Raw genomic sequence first — 23,841 nt, forward strand, 5'->3', positions numbered from 1 at the left:
CGCCGCCAGCCGCTTCCCGCCCCCCGGTGTGTGTGTGTGTGTGTGTGTGTGTGTGTGTGTCAGAGCCGAGCCCATTGGTCGAGCGGAGGCGCCGCCTCGTCTATAAGAGCGCAGAGAACCTCCACCTCCATCCACCTCCATCCTTCTCCAGCACCTCCACCCGTCCGCGCGGACCGCCGCTCCAGCAGACACGCACGCCGAGCAGCCATGAGCGAGGTAAGGGGGGCGTGCGTGGGGTGCGTGAGTTGCGTGTGGTGCGTGTGGCGCGTGGGGTGAATTCCGTCCGGAGAACCGCAACTTCTGAAGTTCCGAGGCGGAACCGAACCTGCAACCCTCCGAACACATCGAGGGAGGTGCGTGTGCGTGTGCGTGTGCGGGAGTGAGTGCGTGAGTGTGTTCGTGCGCGCTACATGCTCCCCTAACATGAACCTGAACTTTGAGATATTACGCTGACGCGCGCGCCCGCGCACACACAGCACCAGCGCGCACACACACACACGCACACATGTAACATGGACACACACACACACACACGGCCGCAGCATGGACACTCACACACACACATGGAGCATGGACAGACAGACAGACAGACACACACACACACACACACACATGGAGCATGGACAGACAGACAGACAGACACACACTCACACACACACATGGAGCATGGACAGACAGACAGACAGACACACACACACACACACACACACACACACAAACACACACGCTGCATGGACACACACACACATACACACACACACACGCGCACACACACACACACACACACACACACGCTGCATGGACACACACACACACACACATACACACACGCCGCATGGACACACACACACATGCAGCATGGGGAGACAGACACACACACACACGGACGCATACACACAAACACACACGCTGCATGGACACACACACACATACACACACACACTAACACACACATGCTGCATGGACACACACACACACACACACAAACACACACGCTGCATGGACACACACACACACATGCAGCATGGGGAGACAGACAGACACACACACACCACTGACACGCATATACAGCAAGCACACACACACACACACACACACACGGTGGTCCGAGTCAGAAGTGTGGATCATCTGAGACCTTCTTTGAGAATCATCTCCCGTCAGACTGAGAACAACCACTGGAAGACCCTGAATTATTGAAGACCTGCTGCCCTTCTTCTCCTTCTTCTTCTCCTTCTTCTTCTTCTTCTTCTTCTCCTTCTTCTCCTTCTTCTTCTTCTTCTTCTTCTTCTTCTTCTTCTTCTTCTTCTTCTTCTTCTTCTTCTTCTTCTCCTTCTTCCACCCTCCAGCCTGGTTGAAGGTGTAGCTCGGTGCTAGCGTCTCCATCTGCTCCTTCCACAAGCTAGATGTTCTCCAGCAGAGCCTCGCCTCTCTCTGCTCTTGAAGGAGCTCGGGTTTCAAGCGAGTGTTGTTGAGCAAAGGTGGACGTTGTTCTTCTCCACCTTCACCTCAGGTCCAGGAGGCCGTTTCCTGGGGTTTCCTGGATGTGCTGGAACGGCGGCCATGAATGTTTGATGGTGGCCTCGCGGCGTGTGGTGGCGGTGTGGAGCCCACCGCCTTATGAATTAGACGTTCCTCAGAGGAGAAGAAGCACTAGGGAAGTTCTCCAGCATCCGGTGGGGGTGAGGGACCTCGCCGAGACAAGAGGACGCAGCCGAGGATCAATAATTCAGGGAAAAATCGATTGATTGGACGTCACTGAGCGGCGAGACCTTGTCCCTCAGGAGGTCCAACATCTCCAATGAGGGGCAAGTGGTCTTTGAGAAGAAGGATGTTGGGACTCGGCAGGAGGTCAGGATGGTTAAACAGGATGGCGTCGTTCTCCTCGGGGTGACCTTCGGTCCGTCGTGGAGGTGGAGGTCGGGAGGTGCGTCTGGAGAAGCTGGTCCTCCATCTGCTGAAGCCTCAAGAGGTTGGAGAGGAACATCGGTGCTACCAAGAAGAGCCAGAAGAAGTAGCATCTCCGTCCCCTCTGGTTTGCTGTCTTTCTAAAAAAAACAAACCCGAAAGGTCTGGTTGACATGAGGACAAAGAGGGATCTGAGAGGAACAGGAGGTTCTCTGTTCTCAGCCTATCGCTCGCCATCGCGGCCGCCGGCGTCCTGTCAGCAGTTACGAGTTCTCGCAGTTCGGTTCCCGAGAGTGTTTTCCGTCCTGACGGAGCTCGGTCAGTCACATGGTGCCTCAGGGGCCACGACCAGGACCTCCAAGATATTCCCCATGTGGCCTGCAGGCTTGGTTCACCTCAGACAAACAAATTTGGGATCACTTCCTGGTCTTCTTGGACTGCTCCCATCAGCCAATCATCTGCCATCTTCCCCTTTCGCTCGTCTTAAAGCTCATTCATTCTCAACATTAAATCTTCACGTGGACGGAGCTCCTTGTCCGTCCTCCGCCTCCGCTTCCTGTCTGATCCTCCATGACCATTCTCCAGGAGGTCGCGGACATGTAGCCCAATGCTACAAACAGATCAGTACCACCGGAAGGCATGGCGGTCAGAGTTGCGCGGTATGCTCGAGTGTGACCTGCGAATGGTGCAGAGAAGAAGAAGAAGAAGACGACAACAAGGGGTCGGTGTGACCGGGGGGTAGAATTCTCCGTCCACAAGCCGCCATGTTGGTCTTGACAAGAAGGTCGGTATGCTAGGTGAGGGTGTGAGGAGGGTCCTTGCTGCAGGAGGTCAGTGGAGGTCAGTGGTTAGAAGGTTACTTGTACCTCGCCTACTTGCCAAAGTAACCTCGGGCAATGGTCTGGTTAGCACCTAGCATGGCAGCCTTGCCGCCGTTGGCGTGTATCCTAATGTGATCGTTATCAATCAGTTCATGGTTTAAACTTAGCATGAATCAACCTTGCTAACATTCCAGTTGTCACGGTAACACGGCACTCGGCCAGCTCAGTTACACACTCCTTAGAAGTGTTCTTGTAATTCTGGATCCGACTTGTATGCAAATGTAGCCCCGCCTGCAGGGATCTGTAAGAGCGCAGCTTTTCCGTCCCCGTTCCCCTCCGACCTCCCCGTCCATGATGTCGGGATCGGTTAAATACTTCGGGATGTCGAGTCTTCGTAAATTTAAGGTCGAAGCCGTCATGCTGGAATCACTTTGAGAAATACCGTGATGTTGGGAGGGTTAAAACCGGCCTTCAGCTGCGTTTTTACCTGCTGTTTTTAATCGTGGAAAGAGGAGCGGCCGCCCGGCAAAGCCGTCGGCCTCATCATCCAGAGTGGGCGGCAGCCCCCCCCCCCCCCCCCCCACGCCACGCCGCCTCCCCTTCATTAGATTGACGAGGCAAGAGTGTTGAAAGTTGCTGATCGACTGGAAAGAGCACGGCGAGTGGAGGAGGAGGGCGAGCAAAGTGGCTGCAGATGGATTCTCCTCAAACCCTCCACAGACGGGAATATCCAAACATCCTTAAACGAGATTTTATCCTTCGTTCTTCGGCCGCCGGCCCGAAATATAAACACCGTTTTAATCTGTGATTCTCCATGATTCGTTCTGCGGGCTGACCCTAATCCTGCGTTTAACAATGAGGGGAGAGATTACACTGAAATAATCTGTTATCCATCTAAACTGTCAGCAAGCGTCGGCGCAGTCGGACGCTAATCCAAAACCCCGGAGAGACAGAAATGATAAACATTAATAAGCGTGGTGTGATGATGGACACCAGCAAAAGCAGGATACGTGACATCTAGATGGATGGCGAAGACGGGATCGGGGTTGCGGCGGCGAGATCAGCCCTTCATCACGCCGAGGGTCCGAGACGAGGATAGATGTCATCCTACCAGGGGAGATGTTTGTTTTTGTGACCTTTTGTCGTTAGAGTCGGGGAAGAAACAAAAAGTTAACGATTCACCGATACGCTGATTCACAATTCACGGATTCACAGATTCACGGATTCGCTGATTCACTGATTCACTGATCCACCGATTCACTGATTCACAAATCACTGATTCACCGATTCACTGATTCACAATTCACGGAATCGCTGATTTACTGATTTACCGATTCACAGATTCACGAATAACTGATTCACTGATTCACAGATTCACTGATTCGCAATTCACGGATTCGCTGATTCACTGATTCACGAATCACTGATTCACTGATTCACAGATTCACTGATTCGCAATTCACGGATTCGCTGATTCACTGATTCACAGATTCACTGATTCACAAAACACGGATTCGCCGATTCACTGATTCACTGATTCACCGATTCACTGATTCACGAATCACCGATTCACTGATTCACAATTCACGGAATCGCTGATTTACTGATTCACCGATTCACTGATTCACGAATCACTTATTCACTGATTCACCGATTCACCGATTAACTATTTCATGAATCACTGATTCACCAATTCACTGATTCTCTGACTCCTTGATTCACCGATTCACCAATTCACATGTTAATGAGTCACCAATTCACAGACTCGTAGATTTCCTGATTCACTGATTCACTGATTCATTGCTGGTTAACAACTGCCCAAGTTGGAGCATAGTATCATGTTCCGAGAAGAAGGTTGTCTTTTGCTGCTAGTTGCTCATAATCAGCTGCTAGCGAACAGCTAGTAGCTCAAAGTATTCATCCATTCATTATCTTGCATTCAAGGTGGTGTTGGAGGGTTATTCCACCTCTCATTGGGTTAGAGGTCAATCACAGGGCTACGTTTGGAGACCTACGACCATTCAGAAACATGCATTCACCGCCTCATAAGGAGCGGTGACCAATCATGGCTGGAGTCTCCTGAGTGCCCGGAGGAGGCGTCCGCCTGCGGGGATGATCCCGGTCTGATTAGAAAGCCCAGAAATGTCAGAACGCCTCGTTCCTCCAGCAGCTCCCGTCTTGGCCGTGGGTTGTTGGGCGCTGCAGAAGATCCTGCACAGTGTGACACCCACTGGAGACCGGCTTCGCTCTCCCGCTAATGTATGCTAATGCTCTGCGCGCAGACGTGCTGCGAACCCATTAGTTTCACTTGAATAGCGACCGCTGATGGCGGGATGAGGCGGGCGTGCACTTCTGCCAGGGAACACGGTTTTCCTCCGGGTACGGCAGATCTTTGCGAGCCGCCACCATCTTCCAAGATGGTCTCCCGCCTTCGCTTCACGCAAGCTTGTGTATTCCTTTATATCTGTGTTTGCGCTGGTCGGGGTTTCTGACACCGACTCTTTGCAAACGTAGCTGTTCAGTGATTCGAGTTTTTGCTCGTTCTTCCCTTCTTGGCCGGAAGTCGCTGCGATCACTGTCCTTCTCTTGTGCTTTTGGTTCTGGGTCTCTGCTCCTGTGGTGACCGACCGGCCGGCGCACGGAGTAGCATTTTCAGCTAATTTTTAGGTTTTCAAGCTTAGTTTTTCGAGATTTTTCGAAAAATATATCCCCCTTTACACTTTTCTCATCCTCTCCTCAACTCCCGCTGCAGTAGACGTACTTCTCCAACAGGCTAGCATCCAGGCTAACAACAGGCTAGCCAGAACAAAGACTTCGTTAGCCGCCCGAGCTAATGCAACGAACGTACTTAGCATTATCAGCTCATCGTTTTTCCCCCAATTGCTCCTCAGGGAAGTTTTTTCTGATTCTGATTCTCTTCCTTTTGTTTCCAGAGGTTGTGTGTGAAAGCTACCAGAATATGTCTGTCAATGTTGATATATTTATGGCGTGAAGGTTGCAAATGTTTTGAGGAATTTTGCAGATATAACGTGTGCTAGATATTTTGTATGAATATTGCCAGATGTTGCATTTGAAATGTTGCCGCAGGTTGTGTATCAATGTTGCTAGAAGTTTTGAATGAATGTTGCCAGAGATTGTCCATAATGTTGACAGATGCTAGATGTTGTGTGTGAATGTTACCTTAGGTTGCGCCAGAATATTGCCAGAGGTTGCCTACAAATGTTGCTAGATGTCGTGTGTTACCGTTTCCAGAGCTGTTGTTCCTCGGCGGTGCAGACGAAGGAGAACAGTTTTCCGTTGCTAAGGCGTTCAGGGCAGAGGACGCCTCTCAGATTCGTGCAGGAAAACAAGGCGAAGCCCAGACTTGAAAGTAAACCCACCCTGAAAACCGCGGCCGGCGTGGAGCGTTCATTAGCAAGCTCTGCGGGCCTCTGAAGCCGCCGCCGCCGCCGCCTCCTAATTGGCGCTGACAGTTGATATTAAACCCGAGAGAGGAGGTGTAAACACAGCCGTCTGAGGAGGAAGCGGCTAATAAGCCGGTTCCAAGGCCTCCGCCGTCCACGCAAAGATAAAGAGCTGAATAATAACCCGAATTAACACCCGGGTTCTTTCAGGTGCTTCACCGGCGGCGACGGCTCCCCCTTCGCCGCGACGACGACCGGATCCTCGCCTCCCCCGGGATCGAATATGTCACCCTATGTTTTATTCACGCCGTTGTTTTCGGGTCCGACGGAAAAACGGCGAGAGTTCGGTTTCCGCGACTCGTCCGGGCCGGTCGCCCCCCCGTCACGGCGCCGCCATGAGCCGCCTCTGACCCAGTTTGCCGTCTCCTAGTTAAATTGTTAATAGATCCTGAGTGCAGCGTGGAGTCTCTCCGGGGAGCCCGAGCTGCCAGAAGAACCAAAAATAGCCCCCCCACCCGCACACGGCGCCAGAGTAATTCATTTATTTGACCCGAACGCTGCATGTTTACACCAGGCCGGAGCCGGGGCGGCTCTTTGGATATTTAATCAATTTAATTTAAAAAAACAGCTATATTAGCATAAGCAGGCAGCTGCAGAAACAACACAATAATATCAGTATAAAAATGTACAATGACTTAATAATGTGTTTTATTTAAGGCACTTTAAGGCTGCTCATGATTCATCCATGATGGGTTCAATGCAGAGAAGGAATTTCCCACAAGGGATTAATATTGTATAAAAATTAAATTAAATTAAGTTGAATTTACATAACACTCAAGGACAGACTATATATGTACACAAATTTAGATTGTAAAAATATAGTAAAAATAAATAAAATAGAAATAAATAAGTGAAATTGTGTCTGGCATCAGGCGGCGTCTGATTAGCGTCCTCTGTGGAAGTGGGTGTGGAACATCTGGAGAAGACCTTGCAAATTCGTTCCAGTCGTCAGAATCCGTCTCCGTCGACAGTAACCCACCACCTCCACCACCACCAGCTGCTCCACCAGGCTCAGTAGCTCTCAGAGAAGGTGGATGTTGTTAGCGCTGAAGGCAAGCCAGGCCCTTGGGCTCTTCTCTAATGAGATGTTCTGGCTGGTCTTCAGCTCTGCTGCTCCAGGTTTGTCTTGTCGGCGTGTTTGTCCAGGATTCTAGCGTTACAGCCAATCATCTGCCTCTCCTGTCACACCAGATAACCTCCAGTCCTCCTCCCCTCCAGCCATGAACCTCCTCTCTGGTCTTCCTGGACCAGAGAAGACCAGCATCCTTCTACCCAGATCTTCTCCATCCCTCCTGTCCATGTCCAAAGCATCTCCAGAACATCTACCATGTGCTGTCCCTCTGATGGACTCCTTCCTGATCCTCTCCTTCCCAGAGGAGCCTCCGCATCTCCAGCTCTTCTTCTCGTCTTCTCCTCAGTGTCTCCAAACCAGAAAACACGGCTGCTTCACCTTCATCTTCTCCACCTTTTCGTCCTACTTTTACCTCTTTTCTCCATCCGTTCCAACTCGCTTGTTCCTCCACCTCTTCTCCACCCTCTCCACTGCTCTGGACTATCCACCATCGTTGCTTGAACTTCATCTCCACCCCCTGTAGCCTCACCGTTCCTCCTGAGGCTGACCTTCATCCCTCTCCTCTCCAGGTCCACCTCCACCTCTGGATGTTCCTCCAGCTGTTCCTCGCTCTGATCACAATGTCGTCTGCAAACACGCGTCATACATCCGTTCCTTTGCTCCAGATCTTCTCACCCTTGTTCCCCAAAAAGGCAAACAAATAATGACTATCTCAGGAGCACCTTTGAGGAGGAACATCTCACCATACCATCTGACAGGGATCGCTCCATCACCCTCAAGCTGCTCCGTTTTGTGTAGCTCCGTGTCGCTCGGCGAGTCAATCCGACTTTTTGATGTCGTCATGAATAAGCAAAGGGGAGACGGAGAAAGCGGAGATGAATAATGAATCCCCGCTCAGGGTTCGACGGCGAGGGTTCGAGCGTCAGAGGAGGCAAACAACCCGGGGATTATAACCACACATTCCTGCTGAGGCTGTTTGTAATCCAGATTACCACACGGCAGCTTCAAGGTCTCCATGACAAATTAATCCCAGGCTGCTCCCAAAAGTTGCCCGAATAGACGTCCGTTGACTTCCTGGTCGTTTTGCTTTTTACGCACCGTCATTTCTGGACTATTGAGATGATGAACATGAGATATTTACACAGAAACATTTTTTATTTACTTTCAATTAAATACATACCGGTAACATCCACAAATAGGTACCGGAAATTCTTTTTTCCAAACAGTGGCTGTAACACGGCTGATGAAAACAGAAAAAGTCCATCCATCCATCCATCTTCTATCCCTGCCTTGTCCTCCTCCAGATGCTCGCTATCTTGTTCTTCCTCCTGCGCACTGAAACCGTTAAAGTTGTCTTCTTCCGTTTCAGAATCAGGTCCGATGTCAGGAGGCTAAATGTTTTGGTGGCGTTGAGCTCATCGGCCCCCCAAAAATCCATAAATGTGCCGCTTAAGACGTTCAAAGTGCGGGAAAAAGGTAGTGCAAGTGAGGCACGCAGTTCTCCTGCCTCACCGTAGGGGGCGCTCTCGGCCGAAGGGTTGATATGTTTGTAAATCTGGTGGCGATGAAGTCAGTGCCTCACCAGCCATCAACCTCAAGTGAAGGATTTACAGTGCAGGAAATGTAGAGCTTTGTGTCTTTAGATAGGAAAACAGGGTCCCTGGGAGCTCCGAGCCCCCGAACATCTCAGTTCGGAGCCTGGAAAGCAGCGTCGTGCCGGGAAACTCAACATCCTCCGCCCTGACGGCCGCAGACCCGAGTCATCACCCCGGTGTGGGTTCTTTTCACCATGCAGAATTTACCAAGATGGACACCGACGGCCTTCCTGATGCCAGAAGACACAAGGATCTGGATTAAGATTGACCGCAAAGGACCTCCTCACCCCTTAATCTGGATCTGCGAATGAATTCACCGCGAGAGGATAGTTTTCATTTGTCTCTCTGACAGTTTCCCCTCCTAAGCCTCTTAGCGCTCCTCCTGCCGACCCCGAGGGGTTTTCCACCTTGACAGGCATCCGCGAGGCTAAGACGCTCCGTGGCTCTTGCTAATCCCTGCCGGAATCTGGTCTCGATGGATCTTGGAAAGTCAACCCCCACCCCTGATTCCAAGTATTTTCTAGGAAACATGTTGATGGAGCTTTGTGGATGCGGTTCCTCCCTCGAGGTCCGCCGGAGCTCCTGTCCAGAGATGAGATGTTTCCTTCATCTGAGCAGAAATGAGACGGGTACAGATGGCAGAGCTGACTTCAGAGGGCTTCAGAGGGCTTCAGAGTACTAATGGAGTGCGATGGGTCCAACCGTGGCAACCATGGCAACCAACAGCTTCTGGATGGCAGAAGCATCCAGGGACAGGAGTTGTAGCAGCACTACGTCCGGTTGGAGCCAAGTGGTCCACGTCTACTCGGTGGGTAAACCAGGATCCTGAGTTCGCGCAACGCTGGTACGTCGGTAACATCTTTCAATGTCCAACTCTTCTTTGGCCCGGGACAAGCTCCTGGGTTAGGTCACGCATCTCCTCACCCCTCTGCTCCTAAAACCTGGATTAATCATACTCAGGTCCCAACTGGCCGCTCCAAAATGTAGATTAAAAGAAGTTCTTAGCCGGCAGCCCTCCTGCGTGAGAGGCTTAGCGTGACCAAATCTCTTTTGAATCGCCGTCCAAATCTCACGGGAGGGAACCTGCTCTCGCCTCTTCGTTTCACCTCCTCCTTCCTCCAAAAGGATGTTCTATTGTTTTGAATTCCCCAAAAACCCCGTCCTCCTCTTCCTCGCCAGCAGCTCCTCGTGTTTCTGGGTTTCCGACCCGTCAGACGGGGTTCGAGGGCCCGATTGAATCCGCCAGGTCCTCAAAACCTCTGTCTTTGCTGTCACACACTATGAAGGAGTGTTGGGGTTCTGGGTTTGACTTGACAGGACCCAAGGACCTCTGGAGATCACTGAAATATTCAAAAAGCTGAATTAAATATCTGGCACGCGATGTCGCTTTGCAGTTCTACTCTGCTCCTGTGCTCGGGCGACCCGCCGGCCCAGGGGTGGGTCAGAGTCCTGGATCCTGGCACCATGGTGTCTCCACCTTCTCCCCATGTCTGCTTGGGGTTCCTCCAGGTTCCTCACAACGTCCAAACCAAGCAGGAGGTTCACTGGAGACCCGAGGGGCGTGGATGGGAGGGCGAATGGTTACTCCTACATCTCTATATGGCGTTGATTGCAGGACAATGGATATTAGAGTCTTTAGTATCTGAACATCTAGGAGATGCCACGACAGAGGGAGGAACTGGCGCTTGAACTGAACCGCTTTAATCGTTGACTGAAACTCGTGGAATCCATAACTTTTGTAGGAAGTAATAAAAGATTCAAGTGCCCGCCGGCTCGTGTGGCCTATCCTGAACAAAGCAATCCTGGGGAATGAATAAGTAAAATAAATAAGAAGTCGTCCACTCTGGCGATGAATAAAATATCCCATGGCCACGCGGAAGCAACCGGCCAATGAAGAGGCCCCTCCGTTCAGGAGAGTCATCGAAGTGGCCGCCGTGCCGGAGGAGAGCATTTTCGAACATCTCGTCACCGTGGGATCTCCTCTGTGGGGTTCATCACCCGAGCGAACGGCCAGCTAAACATGGAGGCCACCGTTCCCAGCGTTCCAGAGTCGAAGGGCTTGAAGACGCACCTCTTTGCAAACGGGTATGCTCACTGAAGCTCCAGCCAATCACCATGCTCGGTGGGTCGACCACAACAACAATGGTGGACTCCAGAGTACTTCAGGGTACTGATGAGCGCTTGAAGGGGCTTGACTCCTAGTGGACCTTCTCTTGGAAGTGTCCCTCGTAGTTCAGGGTAGTAACTCCTCCTCATCAGTGGCCCACACTTGTACTCCTCTGCTCGCTGTGGCCAACGACCGGCCCGCCACGTGGACCACGCCGGCTCTGCTCATGGAGCTGTTTGGAAACCAAACCCGATGTCACCTTGGAGTCACCGTCGAGGAGAAGGTGGCCCCGAGATTCAGCTGAGCTCAAGAAAACAACCTGACGCTCCCCGTTTAGGGTTGGGGAAATAACCCTGGTTGAAGTCAGAGATCCTCCAAAGCTGGAAGACGGAGGTTCTCTGGGAAAAGAATAAATCAGAGACCAAAAATAAAACGTTCCTCATCACGACGTCCGTTTGAGACACAAATAGCATCCGGGGAGGCGGAGTCAGCCCCTTCTGAAGCGGTGAACATCCAACGCCTTCGATGTGACCTATAAAAGTTGAACTCTCACTGCTCGGGTTGGTTCCCGTCTTGTTTCCTCACTCATGAAGGACAGAAGCTCAATCTGGGGTAAGAAGGTGTGTGTCGTCGTTCTTCCACAACACAGGTCGCGTGAAGTTCTCAGACCTCTTCTGACAAGAACCTCAGTGTGAGGATCACAATGTTCCTCTCGCAACGGCTCCCCGTATCATTGGGATTATCGACTTTTTGAGAAAGCTCGGAGTTAGCATTAGCCTAGCCCCTGGTTATGCTACCGCAGGTGAACTATGTCCCATGGCGCACCTCTTACCTTCCTCCCACTCCTCCTATCCTGTCTGAGCTCATCATCAACCTCCCGTCTTCTCCTGAGTCTCCAAGTTTGGGCAGCTTCTCACCAGACATCCACTAGTATTTCATTTCTATATATTAAAATAATTACTGTCGCATTTCAATGATTAGCATGTACTGTATTTCTCGCACTACAAGCGCACATAGAGTCCCAAAATTTTCGCAAAAATTGAAATATTGCTTTGTAATACGAATGCCTTATGTATGAATTCTTGTTGTGCTTACTGACCCCGAACAAACTTTGCTCAAAAATCTTTCGTGCGACTTCGGGAAGCGACCGAGCAGGTATCTGCTATTGCTAGCGACCAAAAACCGATCAGAGCGCAGTATGTAGTGCGCTCACCTCTGGTACGAACTGTGCTTCAACACAATATTACTGAGGACCCCCAGAAATGACACCTGTTCAGAGACATGCAGAAGCAGAATTAAAAGCATATAAAGTGCGCCAAGTCAAGAAAACCAAACAGTTTCCAAGGGAACAAAGCAACATGAGGAAAGTTGGACTAAAGTGTCTGTTTTGTTTTGCTTTACATACCGCATGTCTCATCATGCGCCTTATAACCCAGTGCGCCTTATGTATGAAAATGAACCCGTTCATTGATATTGCGCCTTATAACGGGGACACAAAATACGGTAGCTGTAGCGCAAACTCATACCTTCTCTGTCTCCATCACTCTCGTTCTCCTGGTGGAGGCAGAAGGTCGCCCAGCATGGAGCCGGGATCCATCTGAGGTTTCTGCACCGATAACAGTCGGTGTTCCAGGTGCTCCTTCCCGAGGGGAACGTCCGGTTTCTGTAGATCATCTGGATGCTTGTGGTCCAGACCTGCTGCGCACAGAAAGTGAGGCATGAACACGGGGCGCTAAAAGCGTCCTTCCGATCAAATCAATCCGACGTTTCCTTTCAAAACACGTTTTCCAGCGGAGAAGAAAGGGGGGTCAGTGAGGCGAAGGAAAGCGAGGAGCCGCCCGGAGCTCCTCCGGCAAAGTAACGCGATGTGATGGAAGCGGCTGAAGCAGACCTTCTCGCAGATGCCGCCACGCCTCGGCGGTCGGGGATCGCCCTTTTCTCAGGGTTGAGTGCGTTGCGCGAGCTTTCCGAGCGGCACCGGCAACGTAAAATGATTTCATAGAATCTGAATGTCATGTGAATTTTCTCCTTGTTTTTTTGTGTGTTTGCAGAGACAAGCAGCATCCGGGGCGACGACCGGAAACAGCAAACCACCTGCTGGCCAAGGTAACCGGGACCGTCTGGCTCCGGCGGGAGGGTTCGGCCGGGTTCGGCCGGGCCGCCGCCGGTTAGAACGGTGCCGAAACGTCACGTGGATCATTGAGGATACGACTTATAGAAGGTTTCTCAGCAGCCTAGGATCAGGAAAACAAATATTTACGGCGCAGTGCCAGTTTGTAGATCTTTCATGGCGGCGAGCTTTAGCTACTTCAAAAGAACTGCAAAGTCGGAAGGCGGACTTCCAACCGTCGGCCCCGCATGCTGATTGCATCATAGTTTGTAGTCCGTTTCTCTCTCCCGTTAATGGCGTTTAGCTTTAGCTACTCCGAAAGAACTACAAATATGGAAGCCAAACTTCCGACTATCTCCCAAGATGGTCGTTATCCTATTTTGTCTTCGTCTCTCTACACAATTAATGACGATGAGTTTTAGCTACCACAGAAGAACTACAAATATGGAGGGTACACTTCCAACCATGATGATCATTGTAGTACAGTTTGTAGTCTGTTTCATGTAACCATGCACGGCGGTGAGCTTTAGTTACTGCAGAAGAACTACAAATATGGAGGCTAAACGTCCAACCGTGATGGTCATCGTTATCATCATTTGAAATCGGTTTCTTTTCGCCGTTACAGTTGGTGACCTTTAGCTACAACAGATTAACTAAAAGTATGGAAACCGCCCACACCGGATGACGATGATCATTAAACTTTGGAATTCTCGTCACTACTTATACTGCTTAGCCTTAGTTACTGCAAAGAACTACAAATATGGAAGCCTCCCTACCCCAGATGATCATCACTTGGTCTCTTTCTCTTCGATATTAATGGTGGTGAGCTTTAGCTAATGCGAAAAAACTACAAATATGGAGGCCACACCTCCAACAACGAGGAGGATTGTTGCGGTAGTTTGTAGTCCGTTTCTCTCTCCCGTTAATGGCGTTTAGCCTTAGCTACTCGGAAAGAACCACAAATATGGAAGCCAAACTTCTGACCATCTTCCAAGATGGTTATTATCCTATTTTGTCTTCGTTTCTCTACACAATTAATGATGATGAGTTTTAGCTACCACAGAAGAACTACAAATATGGAGGGTACACTAACAACCATGATGGTCATTGTAGTACAGTTTGTAGTCTGTTTCATGTAACCATGCATGGCGGTGAGCTTTAGTTACTGCAGAAGAACTACAAATATGGAGGCTAAACGTCCAACCGTGATGGCCATTGTTATCATTATTTGGAATCAGTTTTTTTAGTTACTGCAAAGAACTACAAATATGTAAGCCCTCCATCATTTAGTCTGTTTCGATATTAATGGTGGTGAGCTTAAGCTAATGCGAAAAAACTACAAATATGGAGGCCACACCTCCAACAACAAGGAGGATTGTTGCCGTAGTTTGTAGTCTGTGTCTCCGCGAGCTTTAGCTACTGCAGAATCCATCACAACATGTATTTGTTTCCACGGTTACTTGTCGTCCAGGGCGTCAGAGCCAACCAAAGGTTCCCGCCAAAAGTAAGTAGGCCGTAAACGCAGCAGCGCGTGCAGCCCTCACACACACACACACACACACACACACACACACACACACAGTGGTCAAGCATGGTCACAGGTGGAGCACCAATCACTGCACGACAACTACATTGAACACACAAGTCACATCCCCTTCCATTACCACACACACACACATTCTTCTGTTGATCCATGGTTGTCATAGCAACTGCACTTGTCAATTCATAATTTCATTTTTATTTCTGGTTCTCTAAATTGTCCAGGTGTGTGAACGGTTGCATGTCTCTGGCCGCAGGATACGGCGTGTAGATAATGAACGAATGAACGAACGAATAAAATTAGAATTACTTTGCAAAGCGAATCGAGCTCAGTCCTTCATAGAAGTGTGTGTGTGTGTGTGTGTGTGTGTGTGTGTCCCACAGATGAGAAGAAGAACAACCTCCCCGAGGACTTCGACATCGACATGGACAACCCGGAGACGGAGAAGGCGGCCGTGGCCATCCAGTCGCAGTTCAGGAAATTCCAGAAGAAGAAGCAGGACGGGAAGTCTTAGAGGCGGCGGCGGCGAGAACCCGGCCCGCCGCGCTCGGCCTTGCATGTCAATTCACCGTTGTGAACTTGAACGGGGGGGGGGGTGTATGATATTATCTTGAATAATACTATCTAGATCTTTCTTTGCTATTCCCATCCCTCACCTCGGCGCCGCTCCCGACCAATCACACGCAGCCTCATCCGACCGATCAGGACCCTCGATCCTGGATTCAAAGTTAACGTCAACGTGAGTCCGCTCACCTGACGCCCGTGCACTGATTCTTAACGCATGCTAGCTTGCAAACACACACACACACATAATATCATGGGTTCGGTGAATGAATAAAGATGTTGGAAGTGTGTGTCGCGTTCTTTATGTTCTGCCTGCGTGACGGCGCCGCTAAGAAATAATCAGACGTTAGCTGCGACGACCCGACAGCTGTCAATCACCGTCACCTTGACAACCGGTTTGAATTTGACCTGGAATATTATATTATTTTCACCTCCTTCCACTCGTCCATGTTTCAGAAAAACGATTGTTGTATCACTTGTATGTTGTATGTTTTTGTAAACAAAAAATATTTCGTTTAATTTATCAACTACTTTATGTTTGTTATAGATTATGATATATAAATACAAATAAAAACAAATTTTGAAATATTAAAATCAACATGACAATTATTACTACATCATTATTATGATATTACAAGAATATTTTATCTTATCTATTTATATAAGTTTCTTAAGTATATAAAATAACATTTAAACATGGTTTTGATGTGACTGATCTTCATTTTTAGCCTTCTAAATCAGAGATAATCGAAAACTTATCAATAAATACACAAATGGTTAAATAAAAAACAGATTAAGAGGCAAACAAATAAATGAAATTGATAAGTAATTGGATATGAAAGAAAACACAAAAAATAACGTTATAAAATAGGAATAAATTAAAAATCAAAATATAGGATTTGTGCACGTCCTTTAGAAATATTTTTGCATTTCTAATGAAAGGGGGCGGAGCTTGATCGACTGAAGCATCTCGTCCGTCGTTTTTATTTCTTTTCTAAATTTTAAAGCTATTATTGTATCATTTCAGCTATTAGCACGTAGCTCTCAGCGCTGGTGGAATTAGTAGTAACAGATGATCTGTGCTTGCTAACCCTCGGACCGGTCGAGGCAGAAGGCCGCCCAAATAAAATTATTTTATCCAAATAAAATCTGACATCTCCGCTTCCCGCTCGTCACTTCCTGTCCGCGAGGCCACGAGAGGGCGGCGTGGAGCCGAGCCGTCCGGAACGGCCCTTCTTTCTATCTAAAATGGAGAGGACGGCGAAGACGGAAGGATGGCGAGGCGTTTGCGAGGTGGCGGCGGCCGTCGGGGGGGTCAATCAGGTGGAGGCGGCGCAGCAGACACTTTGGGGAACAGCCATTTTATTAATCAAATGTTTCACTGTGTGTTAGTTTCTCTTTATTTCCGGCGCCACCGCGGTGGAACGCCCATGTCAAAAATAAAAAGTGACACTTTTTTTTTTCTTTTCTCCTCCTCGTCGCCGCGGTCGCGTTTTTTTTTTTCCTTTTTTTTTTTTTTTTTTTTTTTTAAATGACCCTCGCGGAGACGGCGAGCCCGAGAACCGGCGGGAGGCGGCGGCGGCGGCGTGACCTCACAGCACCTCAGGGTCACGGCCGCCGTCCCCCCAAAAAAAACAAAAACAAATAACAGAACCGGGGCGGGAGGAGGTTCGGGGGGGGGGGGGGGCAGACAACAGCAAAAACAGCATTCCTTCAGATATTTCCCATTGACAGTGTGGTGGTGGTGGGGGGGGGAGGGGGGTTGGATTGTCTCACGTTATTTATTTCAACATTTCCCTGTAGAGGAGCGTCGCCGTGGCGACAGTAAATCTACTGAGGAGAGCCTGGGTGGGAGGGGGGGGGGCGAGTAGGACGGGGTTCTTTCTAGTGCATTGAGAGGAGTGGGGGGGGGTATTTGCAGACACCCGCGACCCTCGTCATCACCGGTCGCCACGGGAACCCGAACCACTCCTCCTCGTATTCTTTGCCGGTACAGTGAAGCTCCCGGAGACACGACCAGAGACTTTTCAGATCCATATTGCACCATCGGGGGGTCGGAGGGGGTTCGGGGGGCACAGAGGAAAGACCAGCAGACTCCGTCTTCCTAATCAAACCAAGATATGTGCAAACATGACTAAGACTTTATTAACCAAATCAACTCTTCCCTGTAATATCCACAAATAAAAGTGATTTCTCTTTTTCATATATATATTTATAGTAATAAGAATAATAAATCTTCACGTCGGATAACTTCCCGTTCCAGGCCGCGTCGGGAGTCCTCGTCGCCGGTCCCCATGCATCCATAGGAAATAGAATTTTTATTAATTTTTTTTTTTTTAATTTATTTCATTTTTTTTTTTTGTCTATTTTTTTTTTCTTCAAAAACAGGTAACAATTCGAGAGCAGCTCTCCGGAAAGGGGTGCGTGTTTGTGTGTGTGTGTGTGTGTGTGTGTGTGTGTGTGTGTGTTTTGGAGGGGGGAAGGACGTCCAGGTGTGTGTGTGTGTGTGTGGGGGGGGGGGTTGTCATGAAAACTGTTAATTTGATAATCAATAATTAATGATCGTTAATAGCTGGCGCCTAGAGGGGGATGAGATTAGATGGCGCCCCCTGCTGGGGATTGGCAGAGCTCCGACGGGTGGGGGTCGGGGTCGGGAGTGTGTGTGTATGTGTGTGTGTGTGTGTGTGTGTGTGTGTGTGTGTGTGTGTGTGTTGGGGGTCTCCAGTGAAAAGTAAAGGAATACAAACAGGGGGGGTGTTAAATAAATAAAAGGAGATTAGTAAAAGTGGCCCCGCCCTGGGAGGAGGGGGGCGTATGTACACGACTGCGTGGTGAGTCAGTTTACTGCACTTGCGTGTTGAGTCCGGCGTGTTAGCGGGCTCGAGCGGCTCCGGGGGGCCCCGGCCCCGGCCCCGGCCCCGGCCCCGGCCCCTGCCGTTATACCAGCGTGTAGGACTTTGCGTAGGGGTTGCTGCTCTGTTTCAGGTGTCCTCGCGAGTCCAGCAGGGACTCCTGGGAGGTGCTGAGCTTGGCGGCCTGGGCCAGCTCCGAGCCCTCCCGGTGGGGGAGCGTGGCGGCCGAGCCGGGCTGCCACTGCGCCGCCGGGTCCCTGCCGGCCTGCGGGGCCTCCGTGGGCGTCGGCGGCGCCATGCGGGACGGCCGCTTCAGAGAGCGGCTCTTCTGGGGCTCCAGGCACGCCTGGCCCATCGCCGCGCGCTCGCCGCCCGCCGCGCCGCGCGAAGAACCAGAGCAGGACAGACCGCGGTTCAACAGGAAGTCCATGCGCAGGTACGGGGGCAGGTGCACCAGCTCGCCGCCTGAGGGGACACACACACACACACACACACACACACATGGTTAGACATACATACACAGGGTCACATACACATAAACAGGGTTGGATAGACACACACACACACACACACACACACATGGTTAAACATACATGCACAGAGTCAGATACACATACACAGTGTTCGATAGACACACACACACAGGGTCAGATCCATACACACACACACACACACACACACACACACACAGGGTCAGATCCATACACACACACACACACACACATGTGCACGCGTGCACACACACACACACACACACACACACACACATGGTTACACATACATACACATGGTCAGATACACACACACACACACACACATACGGTTACACATACATACCCAGTGTGTGTCAGACACACATACACAGGGTTGGATAGACACACACACACACAGGGTCAGAGCCAAACACACACACACACACACACACACACACACACATACACACAAACACATGGTTACACATACATACACAGGGTCACATACACATACACAGGGTTGGATATACACACACACACACAGGGTCAGAGCCAAACACACACACACACACACACACACACACACATACACACAAACACATGGTTACACATAGATACACAGGGTCACATACACATACACAGGGTTGGATATACACACACACACACACACACACACACACACACACAGGCTCAGATACACATACACAGCTTTGGGCACACATACACAGGGTTGGACACACACACAGTCAGACACACGCGCGCACACACACATGTAGTCTGCAAGACACACACAGTCACACACACACACACACACACACACACACACAGTAAGCAACACACACACAGTCAGACACATGTACACAGGGTCAGATACACACACACACACGCACAAACTCACAGTCAGACACACATACACACAGTCAGCGACAAACACACAGTTAGCCACACAAGGTCAGACACACATACATGATCAGAGACACACACACACACACATGGTCAGACACACACAAAAGATCAGACTCACATGCACATCCACGCACACGCACACATACACACTTCCAGTCACACACAAACACACACAAGGTCAGACACACACTTCCAGTCAAACACAAACACACGCACACACAAGGTCAGACACACACATTCAGTCACACATCCAGAAACACACACACACACAAGGTCAGAGAGAGAGAGACACACACACACACACACACACGCAAGGTCAGACACACACACACACGTCAGACACACACATACAGTCATACACACACATACAGTCTCACACACACACACACATACACAGCGCTGGTAACTTCTGAATCTCCACCTGGAACGTCAACAAACGGCGGCCATTTTGGATTCTGTGAAAGTTTCATCTGAGCAGCAAAAGTTTATGTTTTATACAAACAGAGAAGTAATACTTCTATGTTGTACTATGATACTGGTAATACTTCTATATAGTACTATGACACTGGTAATACTTCTATATAGTACTATGATACTGGTAATACTTCTTTATATAGTACTATGACACTGGTAATACTTCTTTATATAGTACTATGCTGCTGGCAATACTTCTTTATATAGTACTATGCTGCTGGTAATACTTCTTTATATAGTACTATGACACTGGCAATACTTCTTTATATAGTACTATGCTGCTGGCAATACTTCTTCATATAGTACTATGACACTGGTAACAGTTCTTCATATAGTACTATGCGACTGGTAACAGGTCTTTATAGCCTGCTGAGAACACTTCTTATGTAGTACTACGGTAACATTAGTACTTCTTTATACAGCACTTTCCCGCTGATATGACTTTTTTTAAATACTACTGTTTCTATGATAATACTTCATAATATTGTAGTATTGCATTAAAAAGACTTCTTTTTTAGTATTTCATTTTGCATAGTATCATACCTCTGTTTATACCTTTTTATGTTGTACATCTCACTGATACTACTACTTTATATAGTACTATACCTCTGATGATATTTCTTTATATAGTACTGTCTCTGATAATACTTTTTTATATTGTCTATCCCCACATTAGTACGTCTTTATGTCGTAGTATCCAACTAGTGAGACTTCTTTATGTAGTATTTTGCCACTGATAATACACCTTTGTATAGTACTATCCCCTCTAATCTTCCTCTATGTCATACATCTCACTGATATACAGTAAACTTTACGCAGTAATCTTCTCCTGATAATACTTTGTTTTTTTATGTAGTACGTCTCATTGATACTACTTCATATAATGCAATTCCAGTCTCCCCCTGATCATACTTCTTAGTGTTGTACTCTGAAAGTAGCGTGCCAAGCGAACATCGACCCGCTGCAGGTTCAGAGGAGATGACGGTTGCGTTCAGAGGCCAGGCGTGAAGCTACCAGAACCTCCTGGAACGATGGTGCGCCATCTCCTCAGTTGAGGGTGACCCCATGGTCAAGGCGGCGGAGGTCACCCTCGACCGTGGGGTTTGGGTGTTTGACAGGAGGACGGAGGGTGTTGGTAAGCGATGGCGTCGTGGTCGGGGTTAGGATGGAGGGAGGTGGAGGAGCCTCACCCGGTCTGTGGGCCTTGGGCACGGCCATGTTCATGACCCGGCTGACGTCCTGAGGCTTGGGCGGGGAGGCGGTGAAGCGGCAGATGCCCGACTCGGACGGCGTGCTGGAGGTCAGGCTGTCGGTGTAGTCGTTGGTTCCCGCCGTCATCTGCTCCGACGAGGTGTCCGAGATGAAGCATTCGGTGATGGTGAACTTGGCGTGGCGCAGCTGCTCCTCCATCTTGGCGTGCTCGTAGGCCCTGGCCAGCTCCTCGTACGTGGAGGACGCGCTCTCCGTCGACACCATGCTGCTCCGCGCCCGGTCTGGACGGGGGCGGGGTTAGCGGGGGAAGGGGGCGGGGTTAGTGTGAGGATTAGGCGGCGGCGTGGCTGTCGTCTCGCTTGGTCAAAGATGATGTTAAACACGGGTTAAACCCGGAAGGTGGAGGTGGACGCGATGACCCTTCTTACCTGTGTCCTGAGACGGGCTAACGCTGTAGCTGTCGCTCTCCTTGTCGACGGAGCCGGCGACCCTGGGCGTGGGCAGCCTCCAGTCTGTGCTGAGGGTGTGGGAGGACACCGGCGGATGTGGACGGTTCAGCGTCCACTGGCTAGCGTAGCGGTTGCGGGCCGCCGGTCCGGCTTTGGCCGTGCGGCGGGCGGTCGGGTCTGAGGGCGAGGAGGGGGAGGAGCTACAGGTCAGGAAGGCTGCGATCGGGTGATCGGGGACAAAGAGGCGGCAGAGCGGACGGCGAATCTGTTATCGTACGCCGACCATCCTGCAGGACACTGGGGTTTCTGACGGACAGAACGGAGTGTGGATCCTTTCACTGGAATTCATTCATTATCTACTGCTCATCCTGGACTCAAGGTTGTGGGGGACCTGAGGCCTGGACCAGCTTTCATTGGTCAGGAGATGGGGTTCACTCTGGGTCAATCATGGAACCACATACAGATAAACACTAGCTTTCACTCACTCACTCATTCATTTCTCACTTAAAGACATACAACATTCGCCCCCTTGTTTATATGTCATCTAGAGACATACAACATTCGCCCCCTTGTTTATGTGTCATCTAGAGACATACAACATTCGCCCCCTTGTTTATGTGTCATCTAGAGACATACAACATTCGCCCCCTTGTTTATATGTCATCTAGAGACATACAACATTCGCCCCCTTGTTTATGTGTCATCTAGAGACATACAACATTCGCCCCCTTGTTTATATGTCATCTAGAGACATACAACATTCGCCCCCTTGTTTATATGTCATCTAGAGACATACAACATTCGCCCCCTCATTCACTCTTCTGCACAATGCAGGGTCTCCAATGAACCTCCTGCAAGAGAACCCTGAGGAACCCCATGCAGAGATAGGGACCTTCTGGCTGACAGGAGGAGGTTCAAAGCCCTGCTCCTCAATGCAATCTGTGGAAAATAAGAACCTCCCAGTCGTATTAACGACTGCGGTGATTGACAGCTGACGGTTAATCCGATCCTAAATCAAAGTAACGTGGTGGCACGTACGTGCACATTCTATGGATGATGAGGTTGAGGAAGAAGAAGAAGAAGAGTCCGTACTGGACTTACTGGTTCCTGGTCTGGCGTCGGACACGTCCACCAGCGGCCCGGTGGCCTGGGAGAGCGACTGGTAGTGGACGGTGTGGGTGACCGTGGACGACTTCTGTTTCTGGGTTTCGCCAAAGTCGTTGTCGGTGAGCAGCACGGTGGACCTGTCGTCTGCGGAGGCGGCAGAAGAAGGACCGGCTCAGGGAGAGGGTGGAGGTGTTTTACAGAGAGGTGGCGGGGGAAGAGGACGAGGGCACTGACCGACGGTTTCCATGGTGTCTCGCTCCTCGATGAGAAGCTGGGCTCGGGGGATGTCGATGTGCATTCGGAGAGTCTGCTGCTGCTTGTTGATTGGCTCTGCCGGACGGGTGTTTTTACTGCAACCAATCAGATACAGACTCGGTGAGCGACAGAGAACCTCGACTGACCGAATGACGAACCAGTCAGGAGCGCAGGTTCTCACCTCATGAGCATCTCAGCCAGGCTTTTTGCATCTGTGCCGCAAGAAGAAGGCAACCATTACTCGACATTCTCAAGACAGCGGGGAGTTAAGATGGTGAGATCGGACCGGCGGCGCCGCCTCACCTCGGAGCCTCTTGAGCCGCTGCTCCCTCCTCCTCCTCCTCAGCACCAGCAGGCCGATGAAGATCACGACGATTCCCACCAGCACGCAGGAAATGGTCACCATCATCTTCAGACCTTCCCCGCCCCCGGAGGTGTCCTCGCTCACGTTAGGTGCCTTCACCAGAGGGGCGATGGTACCTGTGTGGGTGAGAAGGGAGTTTGTGTTAAACTTCCAAGCATACAACGTGGTGGTAAAAGTTCTAGTGGTAGATGATTTTGGATTTCAGTTAAACATCAGGTGATCAATTGTCTCCTAAGCATTTTGAATGTACCAGGAGTTGCCAAACATACTATGTGATAGAAGACTATCGGCCAGAGTAAAATGGAAAGGTGTACAAGACAGTGGTGAGACCAGCGATGAAGTGTGGACTAGAAACTGTTCCAATGACCAAAAGACAGCAGGCAGAACTAGAGGTCGCAGAGATGAAGATGTTGACGTTCTCTTTGGGAGTGACCAGGATGGAGAGGATCAGGAATGAGTCTATCAGAGGAACAGCACATGTTAGATGTTCTGGAGAGAAGGTCAGAGAAGCCAGACTGAGATGGTTGGGTCATGGACAGAGGAGGGATAGAGAATATATTGGTAGACGGAT

General features: G+C 49.9%; 2 protein-coding genes across 5 annotated transcripts in view; one reads left to right on the forward strand and one right to left on the reverse strand.

The window, feature by feature from the left end:
* Positions 1 to 28: 28 nt before the first annotated feature.
* Positions 29 to 15,772, forward strand: pcp4a (Purkinje cell protein 4a). 2 transcript variants are annotated; one of them, XM_086160749.1, is made up of 4 exons: positions 29 to 216; positions 13,016 to 13,070; positions 14,546 to 14,578; positions 14,998 to 15,772. In XM_086160749.1, exons 1-4 carry the CDS (start codon positions 208 to 210, stop codon positions 15,126 to 15,128), a joined length of 228 nt encoding a protein of 75 aa, XP_086016875.1. In that variant the 5' UTR covers positions 29 to 207; the 3' UTR covers positions 15,129 to 15,772. The 2 variants fall into 2 exon arrangements, with proteins under 2 accessions (XP_086016875.1, XP_086016876.1); XM_086160750.1 differs by lacking the exon at positions 14,546 to 14,578 and having other exon boundaries at positions 41 to 216.
* Positions 15,773 to 17,652: 1,880 nt separating this feature from the next.
* dscama (Down syndrome cell adhesion molecule a) overlaps positions 17,653 to 23,841 on the reverse strand; it is a 70,352-nt gene continuing 64,163 nt past the window's right edge. The window contains exons 27-33 of one of the 3 annotated variants that reach the window (XM_086160747.1): positions 23,210 to 23,386; positions 23,088 to 23,118; positions 22,886 to 23,001; positions 22,646 to 22,795; positions 21,524 to 21,721; positions 21,074 to 21,376; positions 17,653 to 18,495 (exon numbers count right to left, since the gene is read on the reverse strand). In XM_086160747.1, the coding sequence (XP_086016873.1) occupies positions 18,116 to 18,495; positions 21,074 to 21,376; positions 21,524 to 21,721; positions 22,646 to 22,795; positions 22,886 to 23,001; positions 23,088 to 23,118; positions 23,210 to 23,386 (1,355 nt within the window). In that variant the 3' untranslated portion in view covers positions 17,653 to 18,115. Of the gene's footprint in view, positions 18,496 to 21,073; positions 21,377 to 21,523; positions 21,722 to 22,636; positions 22,796 to 22,885; positions 23,002 to 23,087; positions 23,119 to 23,209; positions 23,387 to 23,841 lie in introns of all 3 variants that reach the window. The other 2 variants (XM_086160746.1, XM_086160748.1) reach the window with 2 other exon arrangements.

The sequence above is a fragment of the Fistularia commersonii genome, chromosome 15 (assembly GCF_037954325.1).
Source record: "Fistularia commersonii isolate RoL2024-O1a breed Wild chromosome 15, RoL_Fcom_v1.0, whole genome shotgun sequence".
Lineage (NCBI taxonomy): Eukaryota > Metazoa > Chordata > Actinopteri > Syngnathiformes > Fistulariidae > Fistularia > Fistularia commersonii.

Excerpts from the sequence above, each read along its gene's own strand:
- pcp4a (XM_086160749.1), top strand. Across the intron at positions 13,071-14,545 it reads CAAACCACCTGCTGGCCAAG|GGCGTCAGAGCCAACCAAAG; the intron begins GTAACCGGGACC and ends CTTGTCGTCCAG. Across the intron at positions 14,579-14,997 it reads ACCAAAGGTTCCCGCCAAAA|ATGAGAAGAAGAACAACCTC; the intron begins GTAAGTAGGCCG and ends TGTGTCCCACAG.